At 48.5% G+C, this 25,985-nt stretch overlaps 9 protein-coding genes across 9 annotated transcripts; 7 read left to right on the forward strand and 2 right to left on the reverse strand.

The window, feature by feature from the left end:
• Window positions 1-514: 514 nt before the first annotated feature.
• Window positions 515-880, forward strand: ACHE_21170S (uncharacterized protein; the record flags this gene model as incomplete). The annotated part of the gene is made up of 1 exon (XM_043275224.1): window positions 515-880. One exon carries the CDS (start codon window positions 515-517, stop codon window positions 878-880), a length of 366 nt encoding a protein of 121 aa, XP_043134234.1.
• A 1,627-nt stretch (window positions 881-2,507) lies between these two features.
• Window positions 2,508-4,090, reverse strand: KES1 (OSBP family protein; the record flags this gene model as incomplete). The annotated part of the gene is made up of 4 exons (XM_043275225.1): window positions 2,508-3,308; window positions 3,383-3,437; window positions 3,497-3,822; window positions 4,022-4,090. The coding sequence occupies 4 exons, from the start codon at window positions 4,088-4,090 to the stop codon at window positions 2,508-2,510; spliced, it is 1,251 nt and encodes a 416-aa protein (XP_043134235.1).
• Window positions 4,091-6,481: 2,391 nt separating this feature from the next.
• On the forward strand, window positions 6,482-8,206 carry ACHE_21172S (putative MFS transporter; the record flags this gene model as incomplete). The annotated part of the gene is made up of 3 exons (XM_043275226.1): window positions 6,482-6,946; window positions 7,027-7,260; window positions 7,316-8,206. 3 exons carry the CDS (start codon window positions 6,482-6,484, stop codon window positions 8,204-8,206), a joined length of 1,590 nt encoding a protein of 529 aa, XP_043134236.1.
• An 834-nt stretch (window positions 8,207-9,040) lies between these two features.
• Window positions 9,041-11,131, reverse strand: ACHE_21173A (uncharacterized protein; the record flags this gene model as incomplete). The annotated part of the gene is made up of 9 exons (XM_043275227.1): window positions 9,041-9,235; window positions 9,293-9,376; window positions 9,440-9,496; window positions 9,551-9,789; window positions 9,855-10,049; window positions 10,102-10,226; window positions 10,280-10,759; window positions 10,823-10,862; window positions 10,915-11,131. 9 exons carry the CDS (start codon window positions 11,129-11,131, stop codon window positions 9,041-9,043), a joined length of 1,632 nt encoding a protein of 543 aa, XP_043134237.1.
• A 460-nt stretch (window positions 11,132-11,591) lies between these two features.
• ACHE_21174S (putative beta-N-acetylglucosaminidase) lies at window positions 11,592-14,350 on the forward strand (the record flags this gene model as incomplete). The annotated part of the gene is made up of 4 exons (XM_043275228.1): window positions 11,592-11,627; window positions 11,687-11,809; window positions 11,874-13,916; window positions 13,988-14,350. 4 exons carry the CDS (start codon window positions 11,592-11,594, stop codon window positions 14,348-14,350), a joined length of 2,565 nt encoding a protein of 854 aa, XP_043134238.1.
• A 3,517-nt stretch (window positions 14,351-17,867) lies between these two features.
• Window positions 17,868-18,429, forward strand: ACHE_21175S (glutathione S-transferase family protein; the record flags this gene model as incomplete). Its single annotated transcript, XM_043275229.1, has 2 exons — window positions 17,868-18,103; window positions 18,180-18,429. 2 exons carry the CDS (start codon window positions 17,868-17,870, stop codon window positions 18,427-18,429), a joined length of 486 nt encoding a protein of 161 aa, XP_043134239.1.
• Window positions 18,430-19,793: 1,364 nt separating this feature from the next.
• Window positions 19,794-21,729, forward strand: ACHE_21176S (uncharacterized protein; the record flags this gene model as incomplete). The annotated part of the gene is made up of 3 exons (XM_043275230.1): window positions 19,794-20,808; window positions 20,910-21,253; window positions 21,304-21,729. 3 exons carry the CDS (start codon window positions 19,794-19,796, stop codon window positions 21,727-21,729), a joined length of 1,785 nt encoding a protein of 594 aa, XP_043134240.1.
• Window positions 21,730-22,594: 865 nt separating this feature from the next.
• Window positions 22,595-23,242, forward strand: ACHE_21177S (oligoribonuclease; the record flags this gene model as incomplete). Its single annotated transcript, XM_043275231.1, has 2 exons — window positions 22,595-22,642; window positions 22,724-23,242. 2 exons carry the CDS (start codon window positions 22,595-22,597, stop codon window positions 23,240-23,242), a joined length of 567 nt encoding a protein of 188 aa, XP_043134241.1.
• Window positions 23,243-23,988: 746 nt separating this feature from the next.
• pgmA (phosphoglucomutase PGM2) lies at window positions 23,989-25,791 on the forward strand (the record flags this gene model as incomplete). Its single annotated transcript, XM_043275232.1, has 3 exons — window positions 23,989-24,041; window positions 24,113-24,414; window positions 24,482-25,791. 3 exons carry the CDS (start codon window positions 23,989-23,991, stop codon window positions 25,789-25,791), a joined length of 1,665 nt encoding a protein of 554 aa, XP_043134242.1.
• Window positions 25,792-25,985: the final 194 nt, after the last annotated feature.

The following is a 25,985-nucleotide window of genomic DNA, read 5'->3' on the forward strand; positions in this document are numbered from 1 at the left end:
TTCCGTAGCTTGCCTTGCAGTGACCATACGTGGCTTACTAAAAGTAAGCTGCTTATTATACTAGACAGAGAAGAGATAAGAAAATAGGAGGAGCCATACTGCATCTAATCATGATTATGGCTTCCTTCTCTGGGAATGAACTATCGACGTTTGAAGCAACAACCACAGCACGTCCTTCGGATACATGGCCAGTATCTTTGAATTCTTGTTCTGTTCCGCAGGATTCATGCTCAACTATCTTGTGCTTGAGTTTCCAGCGAGATGCATTCCCCGGAAAACTGACATCGGAGCCAAGAAACATATCGTCATCGAACCAAACAACCCCAGATTTGTAGCGCGGAATTGTAAAGGTAATTTAGCAAAAGAACTGGAAAGGAGGCAGTTGGTTTCAATGCTCTTGATATTTATGGACTGGAATTTGTACTCGGGGACTTGACAGCCATGCGGACTCGCCGTTAGCGTCTGAGAATATGGACATGAGATCGAATCGGGAAATTATCGTGCCCATAACTCTATGGATGAGGAACAGTGGTTCGGGTCACCAGTAGACTCACCTGATAGTGACTATATATCCGAAAGTAATGATGATGAAAGCGAGTTCAGCGACGGTTCTTCAACTGCCTATGAGCCCACAGCGCAAAATCGCCTGAGAAACCAGCCAAATTCGCAAGGCACCGTGCCTGAACCAGTGACTCCTCGTTTTGCTGCAACTCGTCCCGATGCAGCCGCAGAAATGCTGGCATCATGCACTGCGCAATTGAGCCTGGCGGATAGATCTGGTAGTCGCGAGATCCCATCAAAACTGCGTGAGACGCGCTTGGAGCATTCTCAACGCAACGACCCTGACATGAAGCATGGGAGTGGTAACAGGAAGAAGTAAAGGGCAATACATGGAATATGCTGGTGTAGGAAAGGCTTGCTTCGTGTTGCTGCTTCGCGACTGTTTCTCCATTTCTTTTTCTTTTATTTCTTTCTCCCTTCCTTTTCTCTTTTGATTTGGGAGTATGTTGTTGTTGTTCTACTCTTTTGTCTCTTCGTTTTGTATTGTTCTTGCTTATTTCTGTTTTTACTGCTCGAGGTTTGTTTGTATTCGTCGTCCTCAACGCTACTATTTCTGTTGTCTTAACAAAGTTAGGTGCGATCTCAATATCAAAATGCTGAGCACCCCGTACACAAAGGGAAGCAAACAGGATGTCTTGAGGCACAAAAAATGCATTTATCCCGCGATGAAAAGGAGAATGACAATTGAGACAAGTGTTGGCGTTTTCCAACCTAGAGCCTCCATGTCGAAATACAAACCACGTTCAAATGTGTCAGTCAGGCTCCAAGAGCTGTAGCCCAGGCATTTGCCGACATGCATGTTTTGAAATCTCTCTGATGCAATACCCCTGTCTGAACCGAAGGTCCCCGTCCCATCCAGAAAGAGTATGTGGACCACATCCCGATACAGAAACAGTAACGTCCCCCGTTTCCATTTTTGGCTGCGGCTATTCTGTCCAATAATGTGTGTTTGTCGGGGTTCGTGATCACGATAGCTGCTCGTAGTATTTTGTGTCTTACTCCTGTCCGGAACGGCCCAGATTGGACTAATACGTCGTGTTGTGCGTACCTGAGAGTACCTGAAGGTTATTGATACGTACAAGTATAAGTACAGAGTACGATGTGGTTACTGCCTTTCTTTTTTTTTTTTTCCCCCTGTCCTCCAACCGAGTAGATTATTATCAGTCGTGCAGGATAACTAGTTTGCCTGTGCAACGACAATTATGCTAAGCAAATGCTAAGACTTTGCCAACACCACCGATCATCCCGACTGATCACATTATGCAGGATATATTGCATGATCCAGCCAAATACTGGGTTCTTGATTGTCGGTGGATGTGGTGATGAGCGATGATGGACGGTGATAGACGACTTACGGGGGGTCGCCTGGATCATCCCGGGTAGATCGTAGCTGGTTTGGGGAGGTGCATGTAGGCCCCAGAGTTTTGCGGATTGCCACGGGGGATTGTGCTAGAATATGCAATGGGAGGATCATAATTCGTTATAATGTGCGGCTTTTCTGCAAATCAGAGCTGTCAATTTGGTTGTGCTGTCGGAATTGACAGATGTGAAACTGGAATTCGTACTCTATACGGGACTTCTAGACACCGTCGTGTTCTGGCGTATTGTGAGTCATGACATGGCTTTCTGCCACTATTATTCATTCTAACCTTCTTATTCTCGCACTCTTCATTGCCATATGTACGGAATACGCAGTGGTATTCTGTTGCTGTTTCCGGCCGAAGCTATTATATCCACAGTATTCGCTCCTATGTACAAGGACCGCAGGCAAAAATCCGAAATAGAAACCAAGACGGTAAACGTGAAGGAAATCCAAAAGAACAATAACGTAATACAGCTAGTAGTCCCCTTCTATTGCCAAACATCATCGCAGACGAGAAAAAAAAAAAAAAAAAAAACAGTTCGAAAAAAAGGACCTAAGCCAAGAATCTTTCCTTCATCCTGAATCACTGGGTTATCCCGAGCGCTTCGCCGCCAGCATTGTGGTACGGTGGCTGGGCAGTGGCCGCCTGTTCCCGATCAAATCGCCAGATTCCGTTAGTCTTGTCGGTGTCAAGGCTTCCAGTGATCTGGAGCATCTTGGCAAGTCGTAGGAAGGTCTCGTCACCCTTCTCGTCGACACGGTTGAAGAACCGTCGCTCCCATTCACGGCCCTCGGCCTTTTCAATCTTGCGCATCTCACGCTGCGCATTTTCGATTCGAGATTTGTGCGCGGATGTCGCGTCCATGTCGCCTTTCTCAATAGAGGCTGCGACATGCTGCCATGAACGCCGACTCTCGAAGATGCTCTGCTCCTCGAGCGGTGCCAATTGCAAAGGCGTGGTCTTGTTGTCGTGCACTACGTACCTTTCTACTTCCTCCTTGGTGCGGGCGTTCTTGATGGTAAACGAATCAGACCATTGCCCATCGATGGTGTACAAGGGCTTCTTCTCTCCCTCACTCTCCTTGTACAAGCTGGCAGTGAAAGTATTCTTCTTGCCACTCAACCACCCCTTGCCGGAGTAGTCGATCTTCGCGATGTAACCGCTGCTGCTGGCAATCTTTGTAGACTTCTCCAGTTCGACGAACGGAGTACCGTAAATCAGGGATTCAATGTGCAGAGTGGGTAGAGTTATCAAGAATTTCTCTTGCTGAGACGGATCGTTCTTGTCCGCCCCCGGTGGGGTGACCGAGAGCAGCGCATGTCCCAGCTGCTTCACCTGAATGGTGCTAGAGAATGAAGCCTTTTGCGCATTGTACCCTTGCAACTGAGTTTGACTGTTAGTTGATCATATTTTCTCTTTTTCTGTTTAGTAGTAGCAGGCGGCTTCTCCCGACTCACCTCGACCCCGTGCTTGTCGTTTGAAATTGCGTAGGCGGTAACCGGAGGGTGGTGGCTGGAGCATATGTCAATTTCCCGATGATCTGGAAGGGCCAGTGTACCGATGTGACGAACCTAACTTGCTCACTGTATAACTTCGTCTCACCCACATCGGAATCAGAGTCCCACTTTCCAAGGAAGAGTTCTCCCAGGAACGGGTTCAGCGGCTTTTTCTCGCTACCCAACTTCTCGCTGCGACTGCAGTACTGCTGGCGAAGGGTGCTCAAAAACCACTTGAGAACGGCAAGGGCCCTCTTCTCAGGGTCAGCCTCTTTTGCCGGGGCGACGAACAAAGCCGGATGCTCGGCCCAATACGCAGAGTATTCCGTCAAGGAAGTGGAGGAGAGGATGAACGGTGGAGCAGTCAACGAGGAAAGATCTCCAGAGAAAGAGGCAATAGACTAGGAAGATGAAATCATAAAAGGATCAGCCGTGATCGTTTCCAAAAGGTACGGTATTAGCTTCACAGGTCCGGAACAGAGGGTTGACATCGGAGGAACACGGTGATGCCATATGCCACTTGTGCTGGAATAGAGTTTTCACAAGTTTCACTTCCGGAGCGAATACATCATAGAATTTTATATGCAAGTGCGCACTCACCTTGAGGAAGCTCGACCAAGAGCCCCTGCTGGAAGCAGGAATATTGCTTTGTGGATCCTTGGAAGACATGGCGGTGGGATAGCACTTCGGGAGTCTCAAAACAGGGGTTAGACAGGAGACGTAGAATGTGGATAATGATACGGAATGACAAGGGAATGTGACACCCAATCGTTTGTTGAATCAAGTAGCTGAGAAAAAGTTGAAGGAGATAGAAGGTGGAAGAGAGCGTATGAGGGAGGAAAAGGACAATGGGTGAGGTGAGGTTGAGAATGTTGAGGTTTCCCAAGTCACGCCAAGCGGCCCGACGTCATCAGGCGGCAGATCGTAGTTCCCCGCCTTGGACACGACACACCCTCACGCGCTCACTCATCACTCTATCTCTCTACCTTTGCTATCATGCTATGCTACAATGCACAAGAGCGCACCAAATTCTGTTGGCTGCATTGTCTGCCTTCCTCGTGATGCAACCCCCATCGCAGAGGCGAATGAAAAGGGGCATCATCACAACATGACAAGGGACCATCATACTTGCTTTTTGAGCTGATCAATACGACGAGAATCTTCCAGCACCAGATCCAAAGAAATCAGAGGCTGAAGCATCGGTCAACGGTAGTAGGTCGAATCAAGCTTTTTTAATGATGGACGAATCGAAAATGTTATCAGATGTGCCTGATGCTCCTTCACGGCCCAGACACTTATGCAATGGCATAATTCCTTCTGCTTTGCTCGCGCTACGGTAGATCGCTTTGAGTTCAACTCAAACCACTCGTGGTCCACCATACACGCGTTGGATTTCAGGCACATTGAGCTTGCTTTTGGGATTCGGACACACTTGTGAGGGAATTCTCCATGTCCACGAGGTAGCTGGGTAAATTTCTCGCGCATTTTTGTTGCTTGATCCAAAGACGAGCACATGGCATGGAACGTTCGATAGCTCTCTCATTGCTCAAGTTCTTTGCCAGCTTATCCAGAGTGGGAGAAAGTATGTGTTATTATATTCCGAGTGGTATTATCGTCTCAGTTGGCCACACCAGGTTTCAACCATGGATGAAGCCGCAAACTGCGAATCAACGGACAAATTCGGCACCAAGATTTACTTTTTCGATGGGAGACGAAAACGAATTGGAACAGGCTCGAAGTATGTTTGCATTTTTTTTATTCCCTCGTTCTTTAACTTTCCTCATTTTGGAGAAAAATTTGAAGAAAGGATACGTCATTTTTTACATTCTGTATCGCCAATGATGTTGTTAAACTGATGGAAGAATGTGATCGAGTTTCAGGTGGTTTGTTGCTTCTTTTTTATTTTTTCCTTGTGTTTTCTATTGTTGCCTTTTCTCCCCTTTTTCTGAATCTACGCATGGACCAGACGACAAATTAAGACTGAAGGGAATAGGGAAAGGAAAAGGGAAAGGAACACAATGCGAGAATAAAAAAAAAAAAACCGTTCGGAGTCAGTGAAAATCTCGGGTTCCCGAATTTGCCTCCTGGTTGGTTCTCAGCTCTATTGTTCATTCAATGCGCGTGAGCGGCGGCGTATTCTGATGAATTGTCGCATTTCCGCCCAACCGCGTGCGCCCCTGGGGCTAAGACCCGGCTAGTTTGACGGGTGTTTCCGTACGCCGGAAAGCCGAAACGACTTGGCGCCGCGGTACCCAGCGCCATACATACTACTTTGTATGTATCCACTCCGGTGGGATGATACGTCTCCGTTTCCTCGGTTTTATACCTCAACCCTCGTGCAATCCCTTTTTGATGGCGTTGGCCATCCCATGGACACAGTGGAGCGCTAATCCGCCGATCCCGTGCCCACTTCGAAGCCAAGCTATGCGTTCCCGGACCCTCTCCCGAACGTATAGTGGCAATGATGAGTCCACTGTATGCGCGGATCATTGGGTCAGCTAGGAGTTTACGCTTGTCCCTTAGAGTGAACCACACTACCCTTTTTGGGCGCTGGAGGTCAAGCTTTCGCCCAGTCGGTTGTCGGCTATGGTCTAGGCACATTCCATGTTTGAATGATGTGATGATAGTCATTGCAAAAATGGGGACTTGCTTTTCGCAACACGCAAGCTTCGATCTCGACAAAGGAGGCGTCGGACTATTTTCTCTTGACATATAAGCTCGATGTTGCGTTAAATCTCTTGTCATTCGCTCTCGATTTCTTGGTTTCTCTCGTCGAAGCATGTCCTCTCTTTTTTGATTTTTATTCCCTGTTTTATCTTTTCTTATGTACGATTCTTGAGTTTACATTCGTTTCATGGATTGGTCTATTAAAAGATAGAAAAATCTTCCGTTCCTCTTGATTCCTACAATCTCTTAAAAACTCCGAACTATCCTGAAAGACATCTTTCATCCACTGTCATCCAAAACGAGTCTTTCACCCTCCTCTCTCTTCCTCTCTCTTCCTCTCTTCTCTTCTTTTCACGTCTCTCCTGCTTCCCCTTTCTCCGACTCACCTACACAATGCTCAAGGTCTTCGGTTCAAGATCAAAACAAAATGCCTCTGGCATGGCAGAGGAAGGATGCTCAAGGAATTCTTCCATGACACAGCTTCCCCCGGAGGAGGCACAAAGACCCCAGTCAGAGTATGGGGAGCCCCCAGGGACTCCCAATACTCTTGTGCAAGTCCCAAGCAACCTCACAAATCAAGACCTGCCCCCAGTTACCGATGAGTCCGATGATGAGAACGCAGAACAATACAAGCGTTTCTCGCCAGCTCGCAAGATCATCATTGTTTCCATCATCTCGTACTGCGCTTTCCTCGCTCCTATCTCTTCCACAGCAATTCTTATAGCCGTTCCTGAAGTTGGAAAGACCTTCGGAACCAATGGAGATATCATCAACGCTAGCAATGCTCTCTACCTGGCATTCATGGGCATTTCATCTACATTCTGGGGTCCGATAAGCCAAGTTTATGGTCGTCGTCCTGTATGTTCTCTCTTAACTTTCCACTGTAGGATACTTTCCTTCACCCCAGAGCACCTTACTGATGTACCATCCCTCTACAGATCTTCGTCGTCAGCAGTATCCTGTTTTGTGCCTTTACCATTGCAACAACTCTATCGCCTGACCTGGCAGCCTATTTCGTATTCCGTGTCCTCACTGCCTTCCAAGGGACGTCCTTTCTGGTTGTGGGTAGTTCTGCAGTGGGTGATATCTTCGAGCAACGCAAGAGAGCAACCGCACTGGTGTGGGTGCTCTCAGGCAGTATGGTCGGACCTGCCATTGGTCCATTCCTTGGAGTATGTTATGACCTATTCAGTCTACTGTTTCGAGATTGCTAACAAATATTCACAGGGTGTCGTCGTTACTTTCCGCCAATGGAGAGTTGTCTTCTGGTTGCTGAGCGCCATGAACGGATTCGCTGCCCTGCTGATCATCTGCTTCTTCCCTGAAACGATCCCCTACAAGTCTAGCCGCGAACTCAAGGGCCACACCCTTCCCAAGAAGACCAAGATGGTGCTCCACCGTATCTCTCCCATCCGCGTTATCGTCATGCTCTTCAAGTACCCCAACATCTTCAGCGTTGGTCTTGCTGCCGGTGCCCTGGTCTGGAACCAATACGCCCTCCTCACCCCCATCCGCTACATTCTCAACCCTCGCTTCAACCTCCACAGTCCCATCCAATCTGGCCTTTTCTACCTCGTCCCTGGAGCCGGTTTCCTCGCAGGCAGTCTCGTCGGCGGCCGCTGGGTCGACTACTGCATGAAAAAATGCGTCGCAAAGCGCGGCGGCGTGCGCATCTCCGAAGACCGCCTCAAGTCCTCTCTCGTGCACATCATCCTTATCGTCCCCGGCTGCATCCTCATCTACGGCTGGACCCTCGAGAAGGAAGTCGGCGGCATCCCCGTCCCCGTCATCGCCATGTTCGTTCAGGGTGTCTCGCAGCTCTTCTGCATGCCCAGTCTTAACACCTACTGTCTCGACGTGATGCACCACAAGGGCCGCAGCGCTGAAGTCGTCGCGGGTAACTATGTCTTCCGATACGTCTTCGCCGCCTTGGGCACCGGTGTCGCCCTGCCTGCCATCGAGGCCATCGGCGTCGGATGGTTCAACACCCTCAGTGCTCTTTTCCTGTCGCTGACTGGCGGTCTCATCTGGCTGACTGCCATCTACGGACCTAAGTGGCGTGAAGCTATTGATGCCAAGGATGAGCAGAAGGCTGCTAGTCGCAAAGAGGTTTCATGATTTCTGTTCTCATCCTTTCAGAACTCAAAAAACTTCCGCTACTCAGAAGAAGAAAAAAAGAAAAAAAGAAAAAAACAATGCATAGAAAGAGGGCATTAAAAAATGGGTTCAAAAGTTGCATGCTGATTTTGTTCCTGTGTATCTTGGCATATCATCCAACTACTCTACCATCACTTCATTTTCATCATCTTCATCTTGTTTTGTTTTGATTCAGTCTATCTTTTCCCGACCACTTGCGATCCTTCACAATTATTGTTTATTGTCGACGTTCTTTCGCTTATTCCTCATTCTTTCTTTTCACCCCTTCATTTCATCCATATTTTTCACTTTATGTTCGATTTTCATTCCAGATTCCCTTCTCGTACATCTTATTATAAATACCCCTTTGTTTTACGTTGTATATAGTTTCGATTACTTGATGTCTTTTGGAGCACGGGCTACAACTATCATTAGCGAATTTCATTTCATTGAAGAAAAATCCTCATGTGTCAAAAGAGTCTTAGTCTAAAGAAACGGCCCCGTGACGGCAGCCCCGTAGTTCTTTAATTCCCCACCGAACAAGAAGTACGGAGTACAAGGGGGTTAATATCCACGGAAAAGTCGAGAACAACCCTAGTAAGACATCTTACTCGACATCGAAACACTAGTCTTGGAGCTTGGGCACTGCGCCAACGACCCACTGCGGTTTCCCCCCCTGTGTACAAATCAAATCCACTTCTCGCTGAGATCTACCCGTTCGTTCAGCCTCCGAAAAAAAAAAAAAAAAAAAGAGGAAAAAACAACCCCCCTAAAAAATATTAACTGGCACTGCTATTGTCTGCTGCCTGATCTGAATTATTGTGCAGAAATACGGCCGATCTTGCGTGCTTCGGCGAACTTGCGGCAGTCCTCTCGACCCCTGTCAACGTCCACGAATGCGATGATGATCATAGCGGCGGTGCAAATGCCGAATAGAAAGGGAAATCCCATCCAGTTGTTTTGTGTGTTATTAATGATCGCCTGGATCACATTGGGTCCTATAATTGAGGACTAGGTTGAGTTAGTCGTGGGACGATGTACTTTGGGCACGTGGTCATATGTACATACTGCACGGTTGGTGATGCCGAAAAGAGCAAAGAACATGTTGTCGTATCCCTCGGGCATCAGTTCGCTGATCATGGTCTGTGCATACTGTGTTTCATTTGTTAGGGGCCAAGAAACGCATCAAGAAAAGGAATGTAGTAAATGGCATACTGCGTAGTAAGGTGCCTGGAATAGACCGAAGATGATATTGTAGAAATAAAATTCCCACTGTCAACTATGTTAGCAGAGGAATGAAGTGCGTGAGGCTTTTGGGCGACTTACTATGTGATGGTATCCAATGCGGTTTGTCCATAGGCCTACCATTCCCCACAACGGAATGAAGACACTAAAAAGGTTCGTACATAGGAACATGCTCTTGGTTGATATCTTGAAGTATTTTTGGATATACGAAAAACCGAAGGTCGACAATATCGAGCAAACCGCCTGGGTTATTCCAAGGTAGGTTATCTGAAGAAACGAAAAAGACACTGAGTTGTTCTGGATAATAGAAACCAGCGTCTCTATGCGTATGGAATATGTGAGCATGGACGTTCTTTCCTTGCAATGGTAAAGTTGTACAACTGACCGGTCGTATTTAGTCCATCGGCCAACAAGAAATACGCAACAAAGTATACAAATGTCTGCGGCAGCGACCTGACTTCTCTGAGTCCAAGCCAAATCTGTTTGAAGCCTATGGTAAAATAATTGGAGCCATCAGGAACATCGGGCCCTGGTCGTTTCTGCTGGTGTATGAACCACCATATGCCTAGTATGACCCAATCTAAACTATCGTTAACGCCAGAATCACGGGGGTGTTTGAGGTCGATACGAACATGAATTTGTCAAACAAAGAGCTAAATTGTTTGAATATTTGTTGTGTTGAAGCGGGAGCAAAACACCCAAATTGAGGACGAGCGTGCAAAGATAGCCGATGTTGGAATGGGCAGTGCTATAGTTGCTGATGACTGTCAGGCCCAGGTGTTCTATTAGAATTTGATTGCCGTGACATACCTTATATGGTTCCTTTCCAAAGATTTGATTGTGTCATACTCCCCTTGGCCGATTATACCCTCTCTCAAATCCTCGCGAGCCTTACGGACATGTGGCATATGTCGAGCAAGCCTCGGGAACACAGCAGCATAAAAGACCAGTGTAGCACCATAGGCGATATATGAAATAACATAAATCGCCATCGCTGCGTGCCATTGGTTTGGACTTGTAATCGCCATCATACCATACTGGAAACCCCAGCAGATGACAGTCAGCGCCAGCAATAGCCACCTACCAAACGAGCCATAGTCGGCAGCACTCCCGAGCCAGATGAATATCACCGTCATAAATGAGAAGCAAAGGCCATTGGCGATCAGAATAATTGAGGAGATTGACCGTGCACCCCCAGCCCAAGGAACAACACATGGAGACGATTCGGTGCACGGCTTTGGAGGATTGGTTCCTGGCTGCCAGCCCGCGTTTTTCAAGGCCCACTGAAATCTTGATCGTCGTTAGCCAAGAATGAAGATCTAGGATAACTGAGATACAGTTGCGATCACTTACAATGCTTGGCTGTATGATCCCGGGCCAACCCCATTGTCACCTAAAGACGCAGATCAGTCCCGATCAACGGAGATTTTCAATGTGGCCCTCACCGTTGTAATATAGATAATAAGACCACAGCTCTCTCCGACTAGTCGTTGGCTGTTCGTCCAGAAAGTCGTCGATACCGAAAAGACGCTCGTATTCGTCCCGGTTGGGCTGAGTGGGTTGTTGTGGCATTGTCTCTTTGACAGTCGCAGAGGTTTTGCGGAATGTATCAAGTTCTTGACCTGTCACGCTATCATCGATGCCGCCTTCAGGGCTCGTCATGATGACAATTCCGTTCAGGTTCAAATTCTTTGATAAATTGCTTCTGTCAGTAGCTGTAAAGCCTAGATTGATATCGCGCACCTCAAGATAATCCTACCCCGCATAACTGGCAGCGTGCGCGGTAACGTGCCTTCCTGGCATTTTGTGCTGCACTGGATCTCCCTGACGGAGCTTTTTAGTAGCCGCAGTGCAGGGAAGGTAAAGAATGAAGGAAGGAAGAAGGAAGTACATAGTGGAGTTCCTTCCTCACATGATCGACGGGCCCCGCTGGCTATCAACATCAACATCAATTCCAACTTCATTTCTCGACCATACACTCTCTCTTTCAATTTTCTCTGCGTATTGATCAGTTTTATAACAATAGATTATATATACGATTACTTGAACCGTCATCCGTTTACCCTAGCCTTCAATTGAGAACAACGCCGCTTTACAGGGTCCAGTCGGGGAAACAGCTGAAATGCCACCGACAGATCTACGGAAGCAAGTCGGACAGGTAATATCCCTTTTTCCCAGAGAATCCTCATAAAAATACATAAACTGATATGCCTCTAGCTCTTCGCAGTTGGGTTCCATGGTCTCGTTCCCAGTCCCGAGATCAAAACTCTGATCCGCGACTATGGCCTCGGAGGTATCGTTCTATTCAAACGGAACATCCGCGATGCAGAACAGCTCCAGGTACGATAAGTATTGTTTATGGCTGTGCTCAGCATCTGAATTCTGATACTGAACTGCCCTCCAGTCCTTAACGTTTGCACTTCAAAACGAGGCAAAGGTCGCTGGACATGAACATCCTCTGTTTATTGGAATTGACCAAGAGAACGGACTCGTCACCAGGATATCACCCCCAGTCGCTGCTCAGGTTCCGGGTCCAATGGCATTGGGTGCTACCAACTCCGAAGCGCTCGCTCATGAGGCCGGCAAGGTTACTGGACAAACGCTGGACTTCTTCGGTATCAACATGAATTATGCACCTGTCTGCGATATCAATTCGGAGCCATTGAACCCAGTGATCGGGGTTCGAAGCCCCGGTGATGACCCCGAATTCGTTGGTAAGGTTGCCAGTGCTCAAGCAAAGGGTCTTAGGGAGCAGAAGATCGTCCCCAGCGTTAAGCACTTTCCCGGACATGGCGACACAGCGGTGGACTCTCACTACGGACTCCCTGTGATATCCAAAACTAGAGATCAGTTGGAACGATGTGAGTTAGTTCCGTTTCGCAGAGCGGTCGCGGAAGGCATTGAGACTGTAATGACAGCACACATATCTTTGCCTGCAATTGGTGATGGGGAGCTACCAGCGACGCTTTCTGTCGACGCCCTGAACATTCTTCGCAAGGATATGAACTACGACGGCATGGTGATTACCGATTGTCTTGAAATGGACGGTATTCGTGCTACATACGGCACGGAGCAGGGCGCAGTCATGGCGTTGAAAGCCGGAAGCGACAGCATTATGATTTGCCATACCTACGCTGTGCAGGTAGCTTCGATTGATCGAGTCTGCGAAGCGGTACAATCCGGAAAAATACCAATGCCCCGTTTTGAGCAAGCCCTTCGTCGGGTCGCCAAGCTCAAAGACATATTCTTGACTTGGGATACTGCTCTACGGCCAAAGGCGATCGAAGATCTCGCGTCTATCAACACAGAAACTGCTGCGGTGGCGAAAGAAGCTTACTCCCGATCAGTGACGGTCGTTCGGAGCAAGGCAGATATCCTTCCCTTGTCCAAATCATCAAAGATCGTGTTCCTTTTTCCAGGCGCAAATACGCCCGCTGGGGGTGCAGTGGATGGGGAAGGGCTTGGAAGGAAGGGATCATACGATGCTACCGTCTATCTCAACATTATCCACAAATACAACACTAATGCTGTTGAGATTGGCTATGGAATGGAAGGTCTATCAGCGGAGCAATGGCGTCAAATCGAAGCCGCGGATATTGTGATCTTTACTTCCATCAACGCACGAGAGTCTCCCTATCAAAGGATGCTAGGGTTGGAGCTACCAAAGCGCGTACGAGAATTGGTTGCCATAGCAGCTTGCAATCCCTACGACTTTCTTGAAGACTTTAACATCGAAACGTACGTTGCCACATACGAACCAACTGTCGAAGCCTTCTCTGCCGCCATGGATGTGATTTTTGGAGCGGCACCTGCGAAAGGGGTCTTGCCGGTCGGGCCCAAGCACACGACAGACATCCCAATTGCGGTGTCATCGCTGGACCTTGGTAGTGATTTAGAACATTTGACCACGGTGTGGAACAAAGCATTTTCTACATACCCGTTGTCTAGCGACAGATTGCGCACTCTGTTGGATCGGCCAAGTGGACACTACTTTGTTGCCTGGTCTGGATCGGTGCTTGCTGGATTCTCGCTTGCATACACTACAGTCAACGGAGGGATCACGTCGGGTCAGTTGGCAGTGGTCGCTGTGGATCCTGCATATCAAGGGAGGGGTGTTGGGACAACCCTGATAACGGAAATTCGGACATGGTTCAGGCGAAATTTCGGACTCAATCGCCTAGCCTTAGGAAGTACCTTTCCTCGCTTTTGGCCTGGAATCCCGACAGATCTGCCGTCAAAGATCCAAGAATTCTTTATTCATCGGGGATTCCGGCTCAATCCACCAACATCGCGATCTGTTGATCTGTACCAAGATATCAGAGGTTTCCAGGCTCCCGAGAAGTACGTACATCGGGCAAAAGAGCGGCAATACACCTTTGGTGTTCTCCTTCCAGAGCATCATAAAAAGTGTGTGGCAGCTCAGAAACGGAATTTCACTGATTATACGGTGAGTACATGTTTCGCCCGCACTAGTGGCCCTTTTCTTTGAAAATGAAGCGTGCTGACATGATGAATCAGGGTTGGGTTGAGGCGTACATGGTACTCCATCCCGACAAATACCCGTCAAACGTGATGGTTGCATTTGACAAGGAAGGGAACCAGGTGGGCTGGACCCTGATGCTTCCTCCTTCATCACCTCTCCTCCAGCGAGACTGGGCTTTCCCCCCTCTTTGTGGCCCCAAGACTGGCTTGATTGGTTGCGTGGGAGTCGACGTGGCTCATCGGAAGGGAGGTGTTGGATTAGCTCTTATGTGCCATGCGATTGAGAACATGAAGCAGAGAGGTATTGAAGGTGTCTTTGTTGACTGGGTTAGTTTGGATGGTTGGTACGAACAGCTTGGATTCGAAGTTTGGCGCAGCTATCGGCCGGGTATAATTTGAGTGATGGAGGTTTTGTTTCATGTACTCCGGAATCTTCTAGAGAAAAACTCAAAATTCAAACCATATTATATTTTCGTCACCGTGAAATTATAGGTACAGGCTCTGTAAACTCTGTTAGATTAGCGTTGGCAGATAAACCCGCTATGAGACGGCGGGGCCATATGTGTCAAGAGTTACTTATTCCATGACAGCCAGCAATTCGTAAAGATCTCAAAATAAAAATACAGTCAGATCATAACATAATAGCAAAACCACTGAATAGAAAGGGTACTTCAGGCCGGCCCCAATGATCACGGTCGACGTCCTCTTGCAAGTTCGAGTGTAGCAAGGCGAAGCAATGCGGATGGTCAAGAAGATAACTACAAGACAGAGTACCCCGACGTGTTGACAGAGGGCAGAGAGATTCGGAAATGACTGTGACAGTCGCGGCAGTAAAAGCTCTTGTCAGAGAACGTGAATTCATAACTGAATCGGTACGAATCAACCAAGTTATTGAGGTTTTTCATACTGATGCCGGATCCACAACAGCCGTGTTCGAAATGGATCATCATTCCCAAGAGTTTTGAAAGCGTGGTCGCAGTACTGACTATAGCAGTATAAGTTTCGGGGTTGGTGAACTTGTTCGTGCTAGGACATGGATTAGCTTCCGTTCCCTGCGTCGAGATATCCAATGACTCCATCAGGAGGAAGACAAAAGAAGAGAAGGCCGTACCATGCGCAGGTTATTCGCGTTCTTGAAGTATCCCCCGCAATCCTTGCAGTGACGATGTACCTCTTCCTGATGGTCCTGTAGCCGGGCAGGATGGGCAGAGACAATGGTACAATTATCACAGGGGTAATGATGAGAGTTGCAATGGTCCCTAAGGATGCTGCAGAAAACCAGAACGATTGGGGCACAAAGTACACAGGTTATGAGAAGACGAGGCTTGTATATGAGCTTGTTTTGCCTTATAAGAGAAACACCCGGCCACACCGATCGCACCACTCATGGCGACTGGTGGATTGGCAGTGAGCGTCGAGGGCAATTCTTGTCGGAAAGAGCCTTTGCTTGACATATGAGGCACTCGTAGTCCCCGCCGTCGTAGTGGAGGTATGGACCTAGCGCCATTTTCTCTCTCTGTGTTCCGTCTCACTGGTGTCCTCTGTCTGCCTTGTTGGCTTCGGAGGACACGTCAGTGGTGCTTGTTGGTCTTGAGCATCAGATTGTAAACAGGGGACATACCTGTAAATTAATGAATTTGAGAAGTGGAATTCTTGCTAGTATATCGCGACGCGCTATGCCTTTTTGAAGGGGTTACCGCCCTGCTAACGTGCGCTAGTACCGAGTGGGACTAGTGCAGAATTTGACGATTGCTTGGGACTAGTTCTCCACATCCCCACAGGACAATGGCTTTCTCTCAAACACTAGAGTCCTCTTCTCAGCCTGTCCACTACCACAGTTACAGAGGGGAGATAAAGGAAGAAGAGAGTAAGATAAACGGAGTAGTCTTTTGTCATTGGCTGGCTGGCCCAAAATACGCCAATGAGGTGAGTTTATCTTAGAGGACCAAGGCGAAGTCTTTCGATATGAACACAGCTTCTCCTCTTAACCTTTTTTTGGAATGAATCAGACGTCGCTTCCTTTAAGTATAGAAATATGACTGGGAAATTGTCTCCTGTGGTTTGCGTTGGAAAACTGGTCGCTCGGGTTTCAGTTATGCAGTGCAATTTTGACGGCACTTGTAACTCAACATAGACCTTGTATGAATGGACTAGAGATATACCTTGTAAAGTATAACACGGACTCTCAGCTAAGACAGACGAAGCACACAAGGCAGGTGATCGATTCAGCTATCTAACTATCTCGAAGAGCAACTAGGACAGACCGAAGACTTATATTGAAAATGAGAAACTATTTGGAACTAACATTTGGTGATAGACTTGTAACAGAGAGAAAACATTAATGTAATCAATACTCCCAAAATATCCGTAGACCATCCTCGAGAAGGTGTCGCAACAGACCCTGTTTCTTATTTGGTTGCTCATCCTGGCGAGACAATGGGGAAAGGAAAGAAGATATGAACAAGATGGCATATCCTCCGCATGCTGGTAGATTCCAGAAAAGGTGTCAAACTCCCTCTCACACTCGGGACAAAAGTAGCCGTCTTCGTCCAGAAATTCGTCGGCGAGATAGGAGGCGTCAACAATTTCGTCAATTCCATCTTCATCCATTCCAGATTCACACCATCGTGATTCCAAGTGTATAAGCATTGAGGAAATTTTTGAAGGTACGATCATAGTCTCGACTGTAGCAGGGGGGTCTCTCGGGGCTCGTGGGTCTGTTTGTGCTATACTACATCATGTGTTAGCTTCCATTTTGCCTTCTCAAGCCTTGCAACAGGGCAGAGTGGAGAGGCATACCATTCTCAGGCTGTTATTGTTGGTGAATTCTTTCTCACAATCACTGCAGCGATGAACCGTCTTCACCTGCTGACCATATACCGGACCGGGATTGCTGGCCAAGAGAGGAGGACTGGATGGAGGAGTATCGAGTTGACCTCGTGAAGTACAGCCAGAGCGCAGATGAACTCTTTTCACATCGAGAGAGACGAAGACACGGCGACAGGGATCGCACCATTTGTGGTAGGTTGTGTCCTTGCAGTGCTGATAGAAGCTATGGATGCGAAGTATCTGTTGCAGAGGAGACACTCATAGTCCTCACCATCGTGATCGAAGTTCGGGCCTAGCTCTGCCATCTTGAACAAGAAGTCTGAGGATGGTCTATGCCTGAACTTAGCGCGGTGAAGGAACAAAACACGAAGATGGCTGGCAATCCTAAGACCAACTGGGACTAGCGTGCGGGTTCCTGAAAATCATGTACCCACACAACCCCACTAACAGACAATGGATAAATGTACAGCCATAGTAACAGCAACAAAGCAGAAAAAGTATTTGTTATCAAGAGAGAGTGGCATGGATCACTGATATGAATGGATGTCCCTTTATCTGTTTTTGGGGTTGGATAGAAAGACGCGATACGGTCATCACTATGATGCCGCGCATGACGAATGGTTCTCTGGAATTGCGGGTTGATTCTGAAGATTACAGTTCTTAAAGGCTCTGTACTTTAATTTTCACGGTAGTTTCTCAGAAAGAAGAGCATTTTTGAAAGACATCTACTCCGTATTCCCGCCCGACTTGATCAACCAAACGCTTACTCCGGCAACAAGATGTATCGAAAAATGTCTTTTTCCGAGGATTGTGGACTTTCAATGAGGGTAACATTTAATTTATAAATATCGAATTGATGTAACTACTGGTTGACTATAGGTTAAAGGCTGGATTTGATGTTATACGAACCCTCCGATTTTGGAGATGCGGGGGAGGATAATGACATCACTGGGAATTCTCTCCGAGCTGACAAATTACAAAAGGCTGATGGCGGAATTTAACGTGCCAGAATCATCCATTGTCAGCTATTTAGCGTTGGTTCTGACTTAAAAAGGACTTCTTCTCCTTCCACCTTTTGCATTCCTCCATGTTGCCCCGCATTGTGTCAAGTGCAGGATCTTGGAAGGCTGCAACTCGTCTGGCCCAACTCTCTTCTACGTTCAAAGCATCCCCGAGATACTTCTATTCAGCAATGTCTTCCAACATTACTCTTTACACTTGGCCGACGCCCAATGGCGTCAAGGCTTCTATTACCCTCGAGGAATTGGGTCTACCATACAAAACTGAGGGCATCAACATCAGCACCAATGTTCAGAAAGAAGAGTATGAGTGACATATTTTTTTTTTTCAGTGTCAATAGTGGGACTTGATAGGAATAAACTGACAGTTGGTAATATAGCTGGTTCCTGAAGATTAATCCCAATGGCCGTATTCCTGCAATCCTCGATGGAAACCAACGCGTCTTCGAAAGCGGCGCAATTATGCTCTACCTGACAGATAAATACGACAAGGAAAGGAAGATAAGCTACGCGCCGGGATCGTCTGAATATGTGGAGGAGCTATCTTGGCTTATGTTTCAAATGGGTGGTGTTGGACCCATGCAGGGTATGGCTCAATACTTCAGGCTTTTATCAATGGCTCGTCGATGACCATTACCGCTACTGCATCCAGGCCAAGCCAACCATTTCCGGCTCTTTGCCGGAGCCCGCTCCGACTACGGCATCAACCGTTATATAAGCGAGACAAAACGTCTGTACGAAGTCCTTGAGTCCCGCCTGAAAGAGAGCCCCTACCTAGCAGGTTCGAAATACACTATTGCGGATATCGCCAATTATTCGTGGGTCCGAAGCGCACCGGTTGCCCTGGAGATCGATCTGGCAGAATGGCCCGCATTGAAGAAATGGAAAGAAGAAATTGAGAAGCGGGACGCTGTCCAAAAGGGAGTCGATGTGCCCAAGAGAGATATTACGCCTGAACAGATGGCGGACAATTTCAAAAACGCTCGCGCGAGGATTGATGGAATGGCAAACTCGGACCAGCATTGATTTGAAAGCTTGTTCGTGTAATTAGTACTTGGGATACCGTATAGTCAACGTTGCGGGCATTGTATAGTCAAAAGCAAAAAAGCAGCGTCTTTCCACCATTGGTCTTAATGGTCTAGTCATTGTATGTATGACATAATTGTTTAGGAACCATTGATAGGGTCATACGGAACCATGGTTGTCCTGATAGTGCCAGCTGACATTCTCAACGCTTCATTCTTTCGGTCAGCGAAAATTCTTTGAAAATTCCGCGGCTGGAAGTCGTGTATCTTGTGTAGTTCTCGACAGTCCATGTCCATTGTCTCTACATCAAGCGTGTTGAATTCACGAACCTGAAAGCGCTGTGGAACGAGGGGTGAAGATTAAGGTGTGTCACGTGGGGCATTCCCGGGACCTGGAGTTGACTGATCACCCAAACAGGAGAACAGTTTTCCCTCTCGATGCGCGCTTTGCATCGCTGTTTGTCGTTCTTGCCCACGTCCCAGTCGTCGTCAAGAAGTTGAATCAGTGTCTGACCGGTACTTGCATCAATCTTATCGATTAATGTGGTTGATACCCAATACTCTTTAACCTCACCTCGTTCCTCTTGTGTTAACCGCCGCTTGGTGTGGACCTCCCCTCCCCCCTCCATAGAGCCAAACTCCCCCTTCTATCCGGCGACGTTCCCCGTGCTTCTGGAATGACACTAATAAAACAAATAGATAGCTAGGCCTCCTTTCCCCTTGTATATCGCACATCTAGTTTTCTTCGACTGTTCGAAGTGCAGCAGCGAGCTGCAATTCGACTCCCCCCCATACAGCATAACGGACTACTATCCTGACCGCCTCCACAACCCACCACCTACATTTCGCACAAGCGCTCGGTTTATCTCGTCCCCAACCTTTCTTCCCCTTCTTAAGGTTTCATATACATTTCCTGGGTGTCGGAACTGAAGGAGTACAAGTATTCACCTGTCAACTCCTCCCACCGTCATGCCATGCTTCAAAGGTCTCGCCGTCAGCATACACACGCCGGATGGTCCCATTTCGGAGTATTCCATCCAACGACAATCGCGAGCCTCCCGTATAGCCTGCTTTATTCCGGTGCCACCAGCCAAGCTTCCTGACTCCGCTACTGGAAAACCCGAGCAATCTACCTTCGCGGTCTCAATCACTCTCCTCAGTTCCGGGCAAGATGTTCCATATTCCACACCGAAACCAACACCCGAGAACCCCTCGCCCAAGGCAAAGGTGGTCGGAGGCCTCCCGGGCCAGACGGGCGAGCGAGGACAGTACAGTCAAATGGTTGCCCCCTACCAGCCCCTGACAAATTCACCGAACGAAACGATTGCGGCGTATATCTATTTCGACGGTCGACAGAAGGAGGAAGTGGCCACTTTGCTCCGCAGAGGCGAGGAGACCTGGGTCAATTCTCGCTGGGTTAGCGTACCCGACTCTGAAGGAGGTGGTCTTGCAGAGCGGGAGTTCTTGTTCCGGGAAGTTGGCTTGGAGAGATGGTTGAATGGCCTGGACTTGGAAGGAAAGGATGCTGCCGCCAAAATTGAACGCCGGAGACAGAAGATTGAGAAGCGTCGTCAGAATCGAAACTCGTCCGGCGACATGCAGATGGAAGAGAAGTCGAAGGCGGACAAAGGGATCATGCGATACGGCAACGATGCGCTGGAGGATGTTTCGGACGATGAAGTATCCTCCGATTCCGACGATGATCCTATTCCCGAGTCTGCCGGACAGATCAAGGTGGCACTTTATCGTGTCCTGGCCTCCGGGGAAATCAAACGGGGCGAATACTCTCCGCAATTCGATGCACATGATGATGACGATGAGACCGCAGGAAATGGCGGGGATGCAGGTGCTGATATTGACCACACTACGAGTTTTGCGAAGCCAAAGTCATTGGACCCGAAGTCCATCAGTACTCAGACGGTGACGGGGATTGACCCGACAGACAAGCCTTATGCCACTTTTACTTTCATGTACAGAGGATCACGTAAGTTATACTGTCGTTGTTCTAAGCGTTTTTCTCTGTTTTTTTCTATTATTTCGCAGTCGCAGAAGTCGCAAAAGCCATGTTAACTGATCAACCTCCAGGGCAATTGCAAAAGATGGGCATTTTGAAAGACCCCAAGGCACAAGAAACCCCAGGTTCTACCAAGAGACGGTCACTCCAACCTGATTTCTCTAACCTTGGACCGCTCAAGCCGGGGGGTACTGTAGGATTCCTCAATTTCCGAGACAGCAACCAGGAGAAACGGAAGAACAAAAAGAACAAGAAGGCTCAAAAAAATGATGATGATATGGACAGCGATGATGACGATGATGATTCAATCCTCGGGAAAGCCGATGACGAAGAGGCTAAGGAGGATAAGCATCATCTCTCACCGGACGATTCCAGATTTGGAGGCGAGCTTGCGGAGGGTGTACGCAAAATTAAGGTGAGGATATACAAAATGTACGCTTCTTACTATTACTAATGAAACGTCAGCTCAAACGCCAACACTCTGCCGCTTCTTTGTCTGGCAGTAACAAGGCCGATGCTACAGACACTTCCGCTTCCGGTGAGACGAAGCAGTCCTCGTCAAGTTTGTCTACGAGTCCTCCAAACGCATCTGTGACAACTACTTCCGCAGCGGACCTATTCAAGCCAGCTATGAACGCGGCAAACGGCGAACCTGCTGGAAGCCCTCTGAAGAAGCAGCGAGCCAGCGTATCGGGAGCAGATGAAAATGCTATCAGAAAGCGGATCGGGTCGGGTTTGTCCACGAACATCACCGATGCTTTGGGTAGTTCCGGTGCGGCAGACATTACGGGGTTTGGTACTACGTCAACACCCTTTGGAGGCTCTCTCAAGCCTCCGGAGCCTGGGCCGCAGCAGGTCCCTTCGCAGCCACAGGATGAAGAGGAGCTATAACCCCGCCATTTTTGTTGAACCGTTAAGATGAGTGCGATAACAAAGTTCTTTTTGGATATTGTGTATGGATTTCCTTCCTATTCTCTGCTTTTTTCATGACTGATGGACTGGCGTAACCCCGGCGCTTAGAGCCCGGTGATTGGCTTCTTTTGCTGTTTTTTATTCGATTCCGAATTTCTATTTTTTCTGGACAATTCGCTGGAACTGGTCCTGCATGTCGCTTGTCATATCCGTGATGATCGCACCTTGAAATTTGGAAGTGATACCATCGCATAATTTGTTGGGGAGCAGGAGAAATTTCTATGACTAGCGAGGGGCTTTTTGTTTTTAACGGAATGGGGCATAATCTCTTGGGCCTGTTCGATGACTATACTCGGAAATCGAGGTCTCACTGTTATCATACATGGCTCTTTTCCTTTTCCGTTTTTTTTTTTTTTTTTTACTTTCTTTTTCATCCCTTCTCCCTAGAGCTGGGAAAAGATATAGATAACGATGGGAATGATGAAATGAGTCAGGATTTTACTTGAATGCAAAATATTTATTATTATGTTCTGTAGACAATAGAGTAGGTGGCGTATCTATGATTTCGCAGTGATGACTATTAGACTTCGTACCCTACTCAAGGCGAAACAATCTGTGAAGTCGAATTTTGTTAGATTTTTCTGCTCTTTCAGCTCTTTGGAGAGCGCCTTTGGAGCGAATGCTACGGCGGTTCTACTGTATCGTGTCGTCGCCTCGGTTCGCGCACCTCGACCTTCTCCGCCAGGTTTGTGATTCTCAATTCCTTTCAACTCTCTTATACTCGGCTCACTGGATTGCGCAATAGGCTGTTCGGAAAGCATATTTCTGGCGTACAATTGCCAATATGCCGCTAGCACGCTCTACAGATCCCTTGGTGTGGATCGACTGCGAGGTTGGAATACAGCTACACCCTCACTATGCCCCTCGATCGATACAAAATTGCTAATTCTACCACGGGATTCACACACTACAGATGACTGGCCTTAACCCTGACACCGACAGTATCCTTCAAATATGCTGCTTCATCACAGACTACCAACTCCGCGTCCTCGAACCCACCGGCTTCGAAGCCGTCATCCACCACCCCAAATCCACCCTCGACAACATGTCCCAATGGTGCATCGACACCCACGGCCGCACCGGCCTGACCGCTGCCGTGCTCGCGTCAACAACAACCGCCGACGTGGCCGCTGCCGACCTCCTCGCATACATACGGAAATTCGTCCCCGAGCCGCGAACGGCGGTGCTGGCGGGCAATAGCGTGCATGCGGATAAGGCGTTTCTGGCACGGGGCCCGTATGCGTCGGTGCTGGAGTGGTTGCATTATCGGATTCTGGACGTGAGTGCGATCAAGGAGGCTGCTAGGCGGTGGGGAAGCGAGGAGTTGCTGCAGGCTGTGCCTCCTAAGAGGGAAGTGCATTTGGCCAAGGATGATATACTGGAGAGCATTGAGGAGATGAAGTTCTACAGAGAGCGGTTGTTTGGGGTGTGAATCTGATGCGCCCATGCCTGCCCAGAAACCTCATACATACCCTTTCGCTACATAAAAGGATGTTGAGCCATCTTCCCAACGGTTTTTGTGTTGCTCTACTGTCTCAGTTCTCGTGCAATATCGGAAACCTTATCCACCGAGCTATTTCCAGACTATTTCGGTCCAGCCAGAGCTCCCACCCAAGTTTTCGGCCAAAACGACGGGAACTCGAAACAATTGCATTGGGTCTCAGCAGGGTAAACTGCAACAGGTACATGGGTGGCAATACTGAGGTTTTGTATAGGAATGACTTTAATGTGTTGTCATGGTGGTCGCATTGATGATCGCGGAGCGGCCTCTGGAACGAAAACAGCAGCACTCGGTGTCAGATTGAAATGTCTGCTTGGCTACACATTCAATGAAAACAGATGGGTGTAATTGGATATGTTTTATAGCACAGTAAAAGGTCGTATCAAATCGGGAAGCTCAACGGACGGCCGTGGCCATATATACAGAATAGCCGTCAAATAATTATGACGCGCTTGCCCCTCCTTCCCATCCCATCCCCACCGCCTAATCGACAACGTAGTTGTCTTCTTCCCTTCTTCTCCCGTTCTTATTCTCTTTCTTTTCTTTTTTCTGCCTTTTTTCTTCTTTATTTCTCTCTGTCGTCGTTGTTTGACAACAATTGTCGGTGACAATCAGTGGCCGACGCTTTGTTTCCTCTTCTCCCCTGTGCCATCTCCACAAGTGTCAACAAAGCCATTATGTCGGTCCAGACCGTTTCCATCCAGCCCTTCCAGGACCAGAAGCCGGGAACGTAAGTCTGCAGCGCTTCGAATACATACGTCCCTATCTTCATCACATCTAACCTGGGATTGTCCTCTACAGCTCCGGTCTTCGTAAGAAGGTCAAGGTCTTCCAACAGGCCAACTACACTGAAGCCTTCGTGGCCAGCGTTATCCAGTCGATCCCCGAAGGTGCTCAGGATGCTACCCTCGTCATCGCCGGTGACGGCCGTTACTACAACCCCGAGGCTATTCAGAAGATCGCGAAGATTGGTGCCGCTTACGGTGTCAAGAAGCTGCTCGTGGGCCAGAACGGCATCCTCAGTACCCCGGCTGCCAGTAACTTGATCCGTGTGCGGAAGGCTACCGGTGGCATTCTTTTGACTGCCAGCCACAACCCTGGTGGTGAGTTGTTGAGAGCTACAGCTAGAAAGCTTGGGGGAAACGGATCACTGATAGCTCTCGTTCTTAGGTCCCGACAACGACTTCGGTATAAAGTACAACCTTGCCAACGGCGCACCTGCACCCGAGACCGTCACCAACAAGATCTACGAGACCTCCAAGTCCTTGACCTCCTACAACATTAGCGAGATCCCTGACATTGATACCTCTGCCATCGGCACCAAGACCTATGGCCCTCTGGAGGTTGAGATTGTCCACTCGACCGCCGACTACGTGACCATGCTGAAGGAGATTTTCGACTTCGACCTGATTAAGGAATTCTTGAGCAGCCACAAGGACTTCAAGATTCTGTTTGACGGTATGCACGGTGTGACCGGTCCTTACGGTACCGACATCTTCGTCAAGGAGCTCGGACTTCCCAGCAGCAGCACCATGAACTGCGTGCCAAAGCCTGACTTTGGCGGTGGTCACCCTGATCCCAACCTGGTCTACGCCCACGAACTTGTGGAGGCTGTTGATAAGAACGGCGTCCACTTCGGTGCTGCCAGTGACGGTGACGGTGATCGTAACATGATCTACGGTGCCAACACTTTCGTCTCGCCCGGTGACAGCTTGGCTATTATTGCCCACCACGCTAAGCTGATCCCCTGGTTCCAGAAGCAGGGTGTCTACGGTCTTGCTCGCTCCATGCCCACCTCGGGTGCTGTTGACCTGGTCGCCAAGGCCCAGGGTCTCCAGAGCTACGAGGTCCCCACAGGCTGGAAGTTCTTTTGCAACCTGTTCGACAACAAGAAAATGTCCATCTGCGGTGAGGAGAGTTTCGGTACCGGCAGCAACCACATCCGTGAGAAGGACGGTGTGTGGGCTATTGTGGCCTGGCTGAACATCATCGCTGGCGTTGCCAAGAGCAACCCCGGCCAGACTCCCAGCATCGCCTCGATCCAGAACGAGTTCTGGCAGACCTACGGTCGTACCTACTTCACCCGGTACGACTATGAGGGTGTCGACAGCGAGGGGGCCAACAAGGTCATTGCCACCCTTTCCGACTTGGCTGGTCAGGACTCTTTCGTGGGCTCGACCGTCTCCAACCGCAAGGTTACCGATGCAGGCAACTTCGCCTATACTGACCTTGACGGCAGTGTGACCAAGAACCAGGGTCTGTACGTCAAGTTCGACGACGGCAGCCGTATCGTCACCCGGCTGTCGGGTACTGGCAGCAGCGGAGCCACCATCCGTCTGTACATTGAGAAGTACGAGGAAGACCGGAGCAAGGTGGCCACTCCCACCCAGGAGTACCTCAAGGACAACGTGGCTCTGGCCATGGGTCTCCTTAAGTTCAAGGAGTACATTGGCCGCGAGGAGCCTGATGTCAAGACCTAAACGGTTGGCTGATGCGTGGCCATTGATCGTTACGAGGTTATGTGAGAAATTTCAGCCCGTTGTTTCATAAGCATTCAACTTTTAGTCGCAAGCGCATTATAATCTGTAGAAATGTTAAATATTAATAGAGTTGAAGCTCTTCTACCGTTTCCATACTCTGTACTCTTTGCGGATTTCATAATTTCGCTCCATGC

Source organism: Aspergillus chevalieri, chromosome 2 (genome assembly GCF_016861735.1).
Source record: "Aspergillus chevalieri M1 DNA, chromosome 2, nearly complete sequence".
Taxonomy (NCBI): domain Eukaryota; kingdom Fungi; phylum Ascomycota; class Eurotiomycetes; order Eurotiales; family Aspergillaceae; genus Aspergillus; species Aspergillus chevalieri.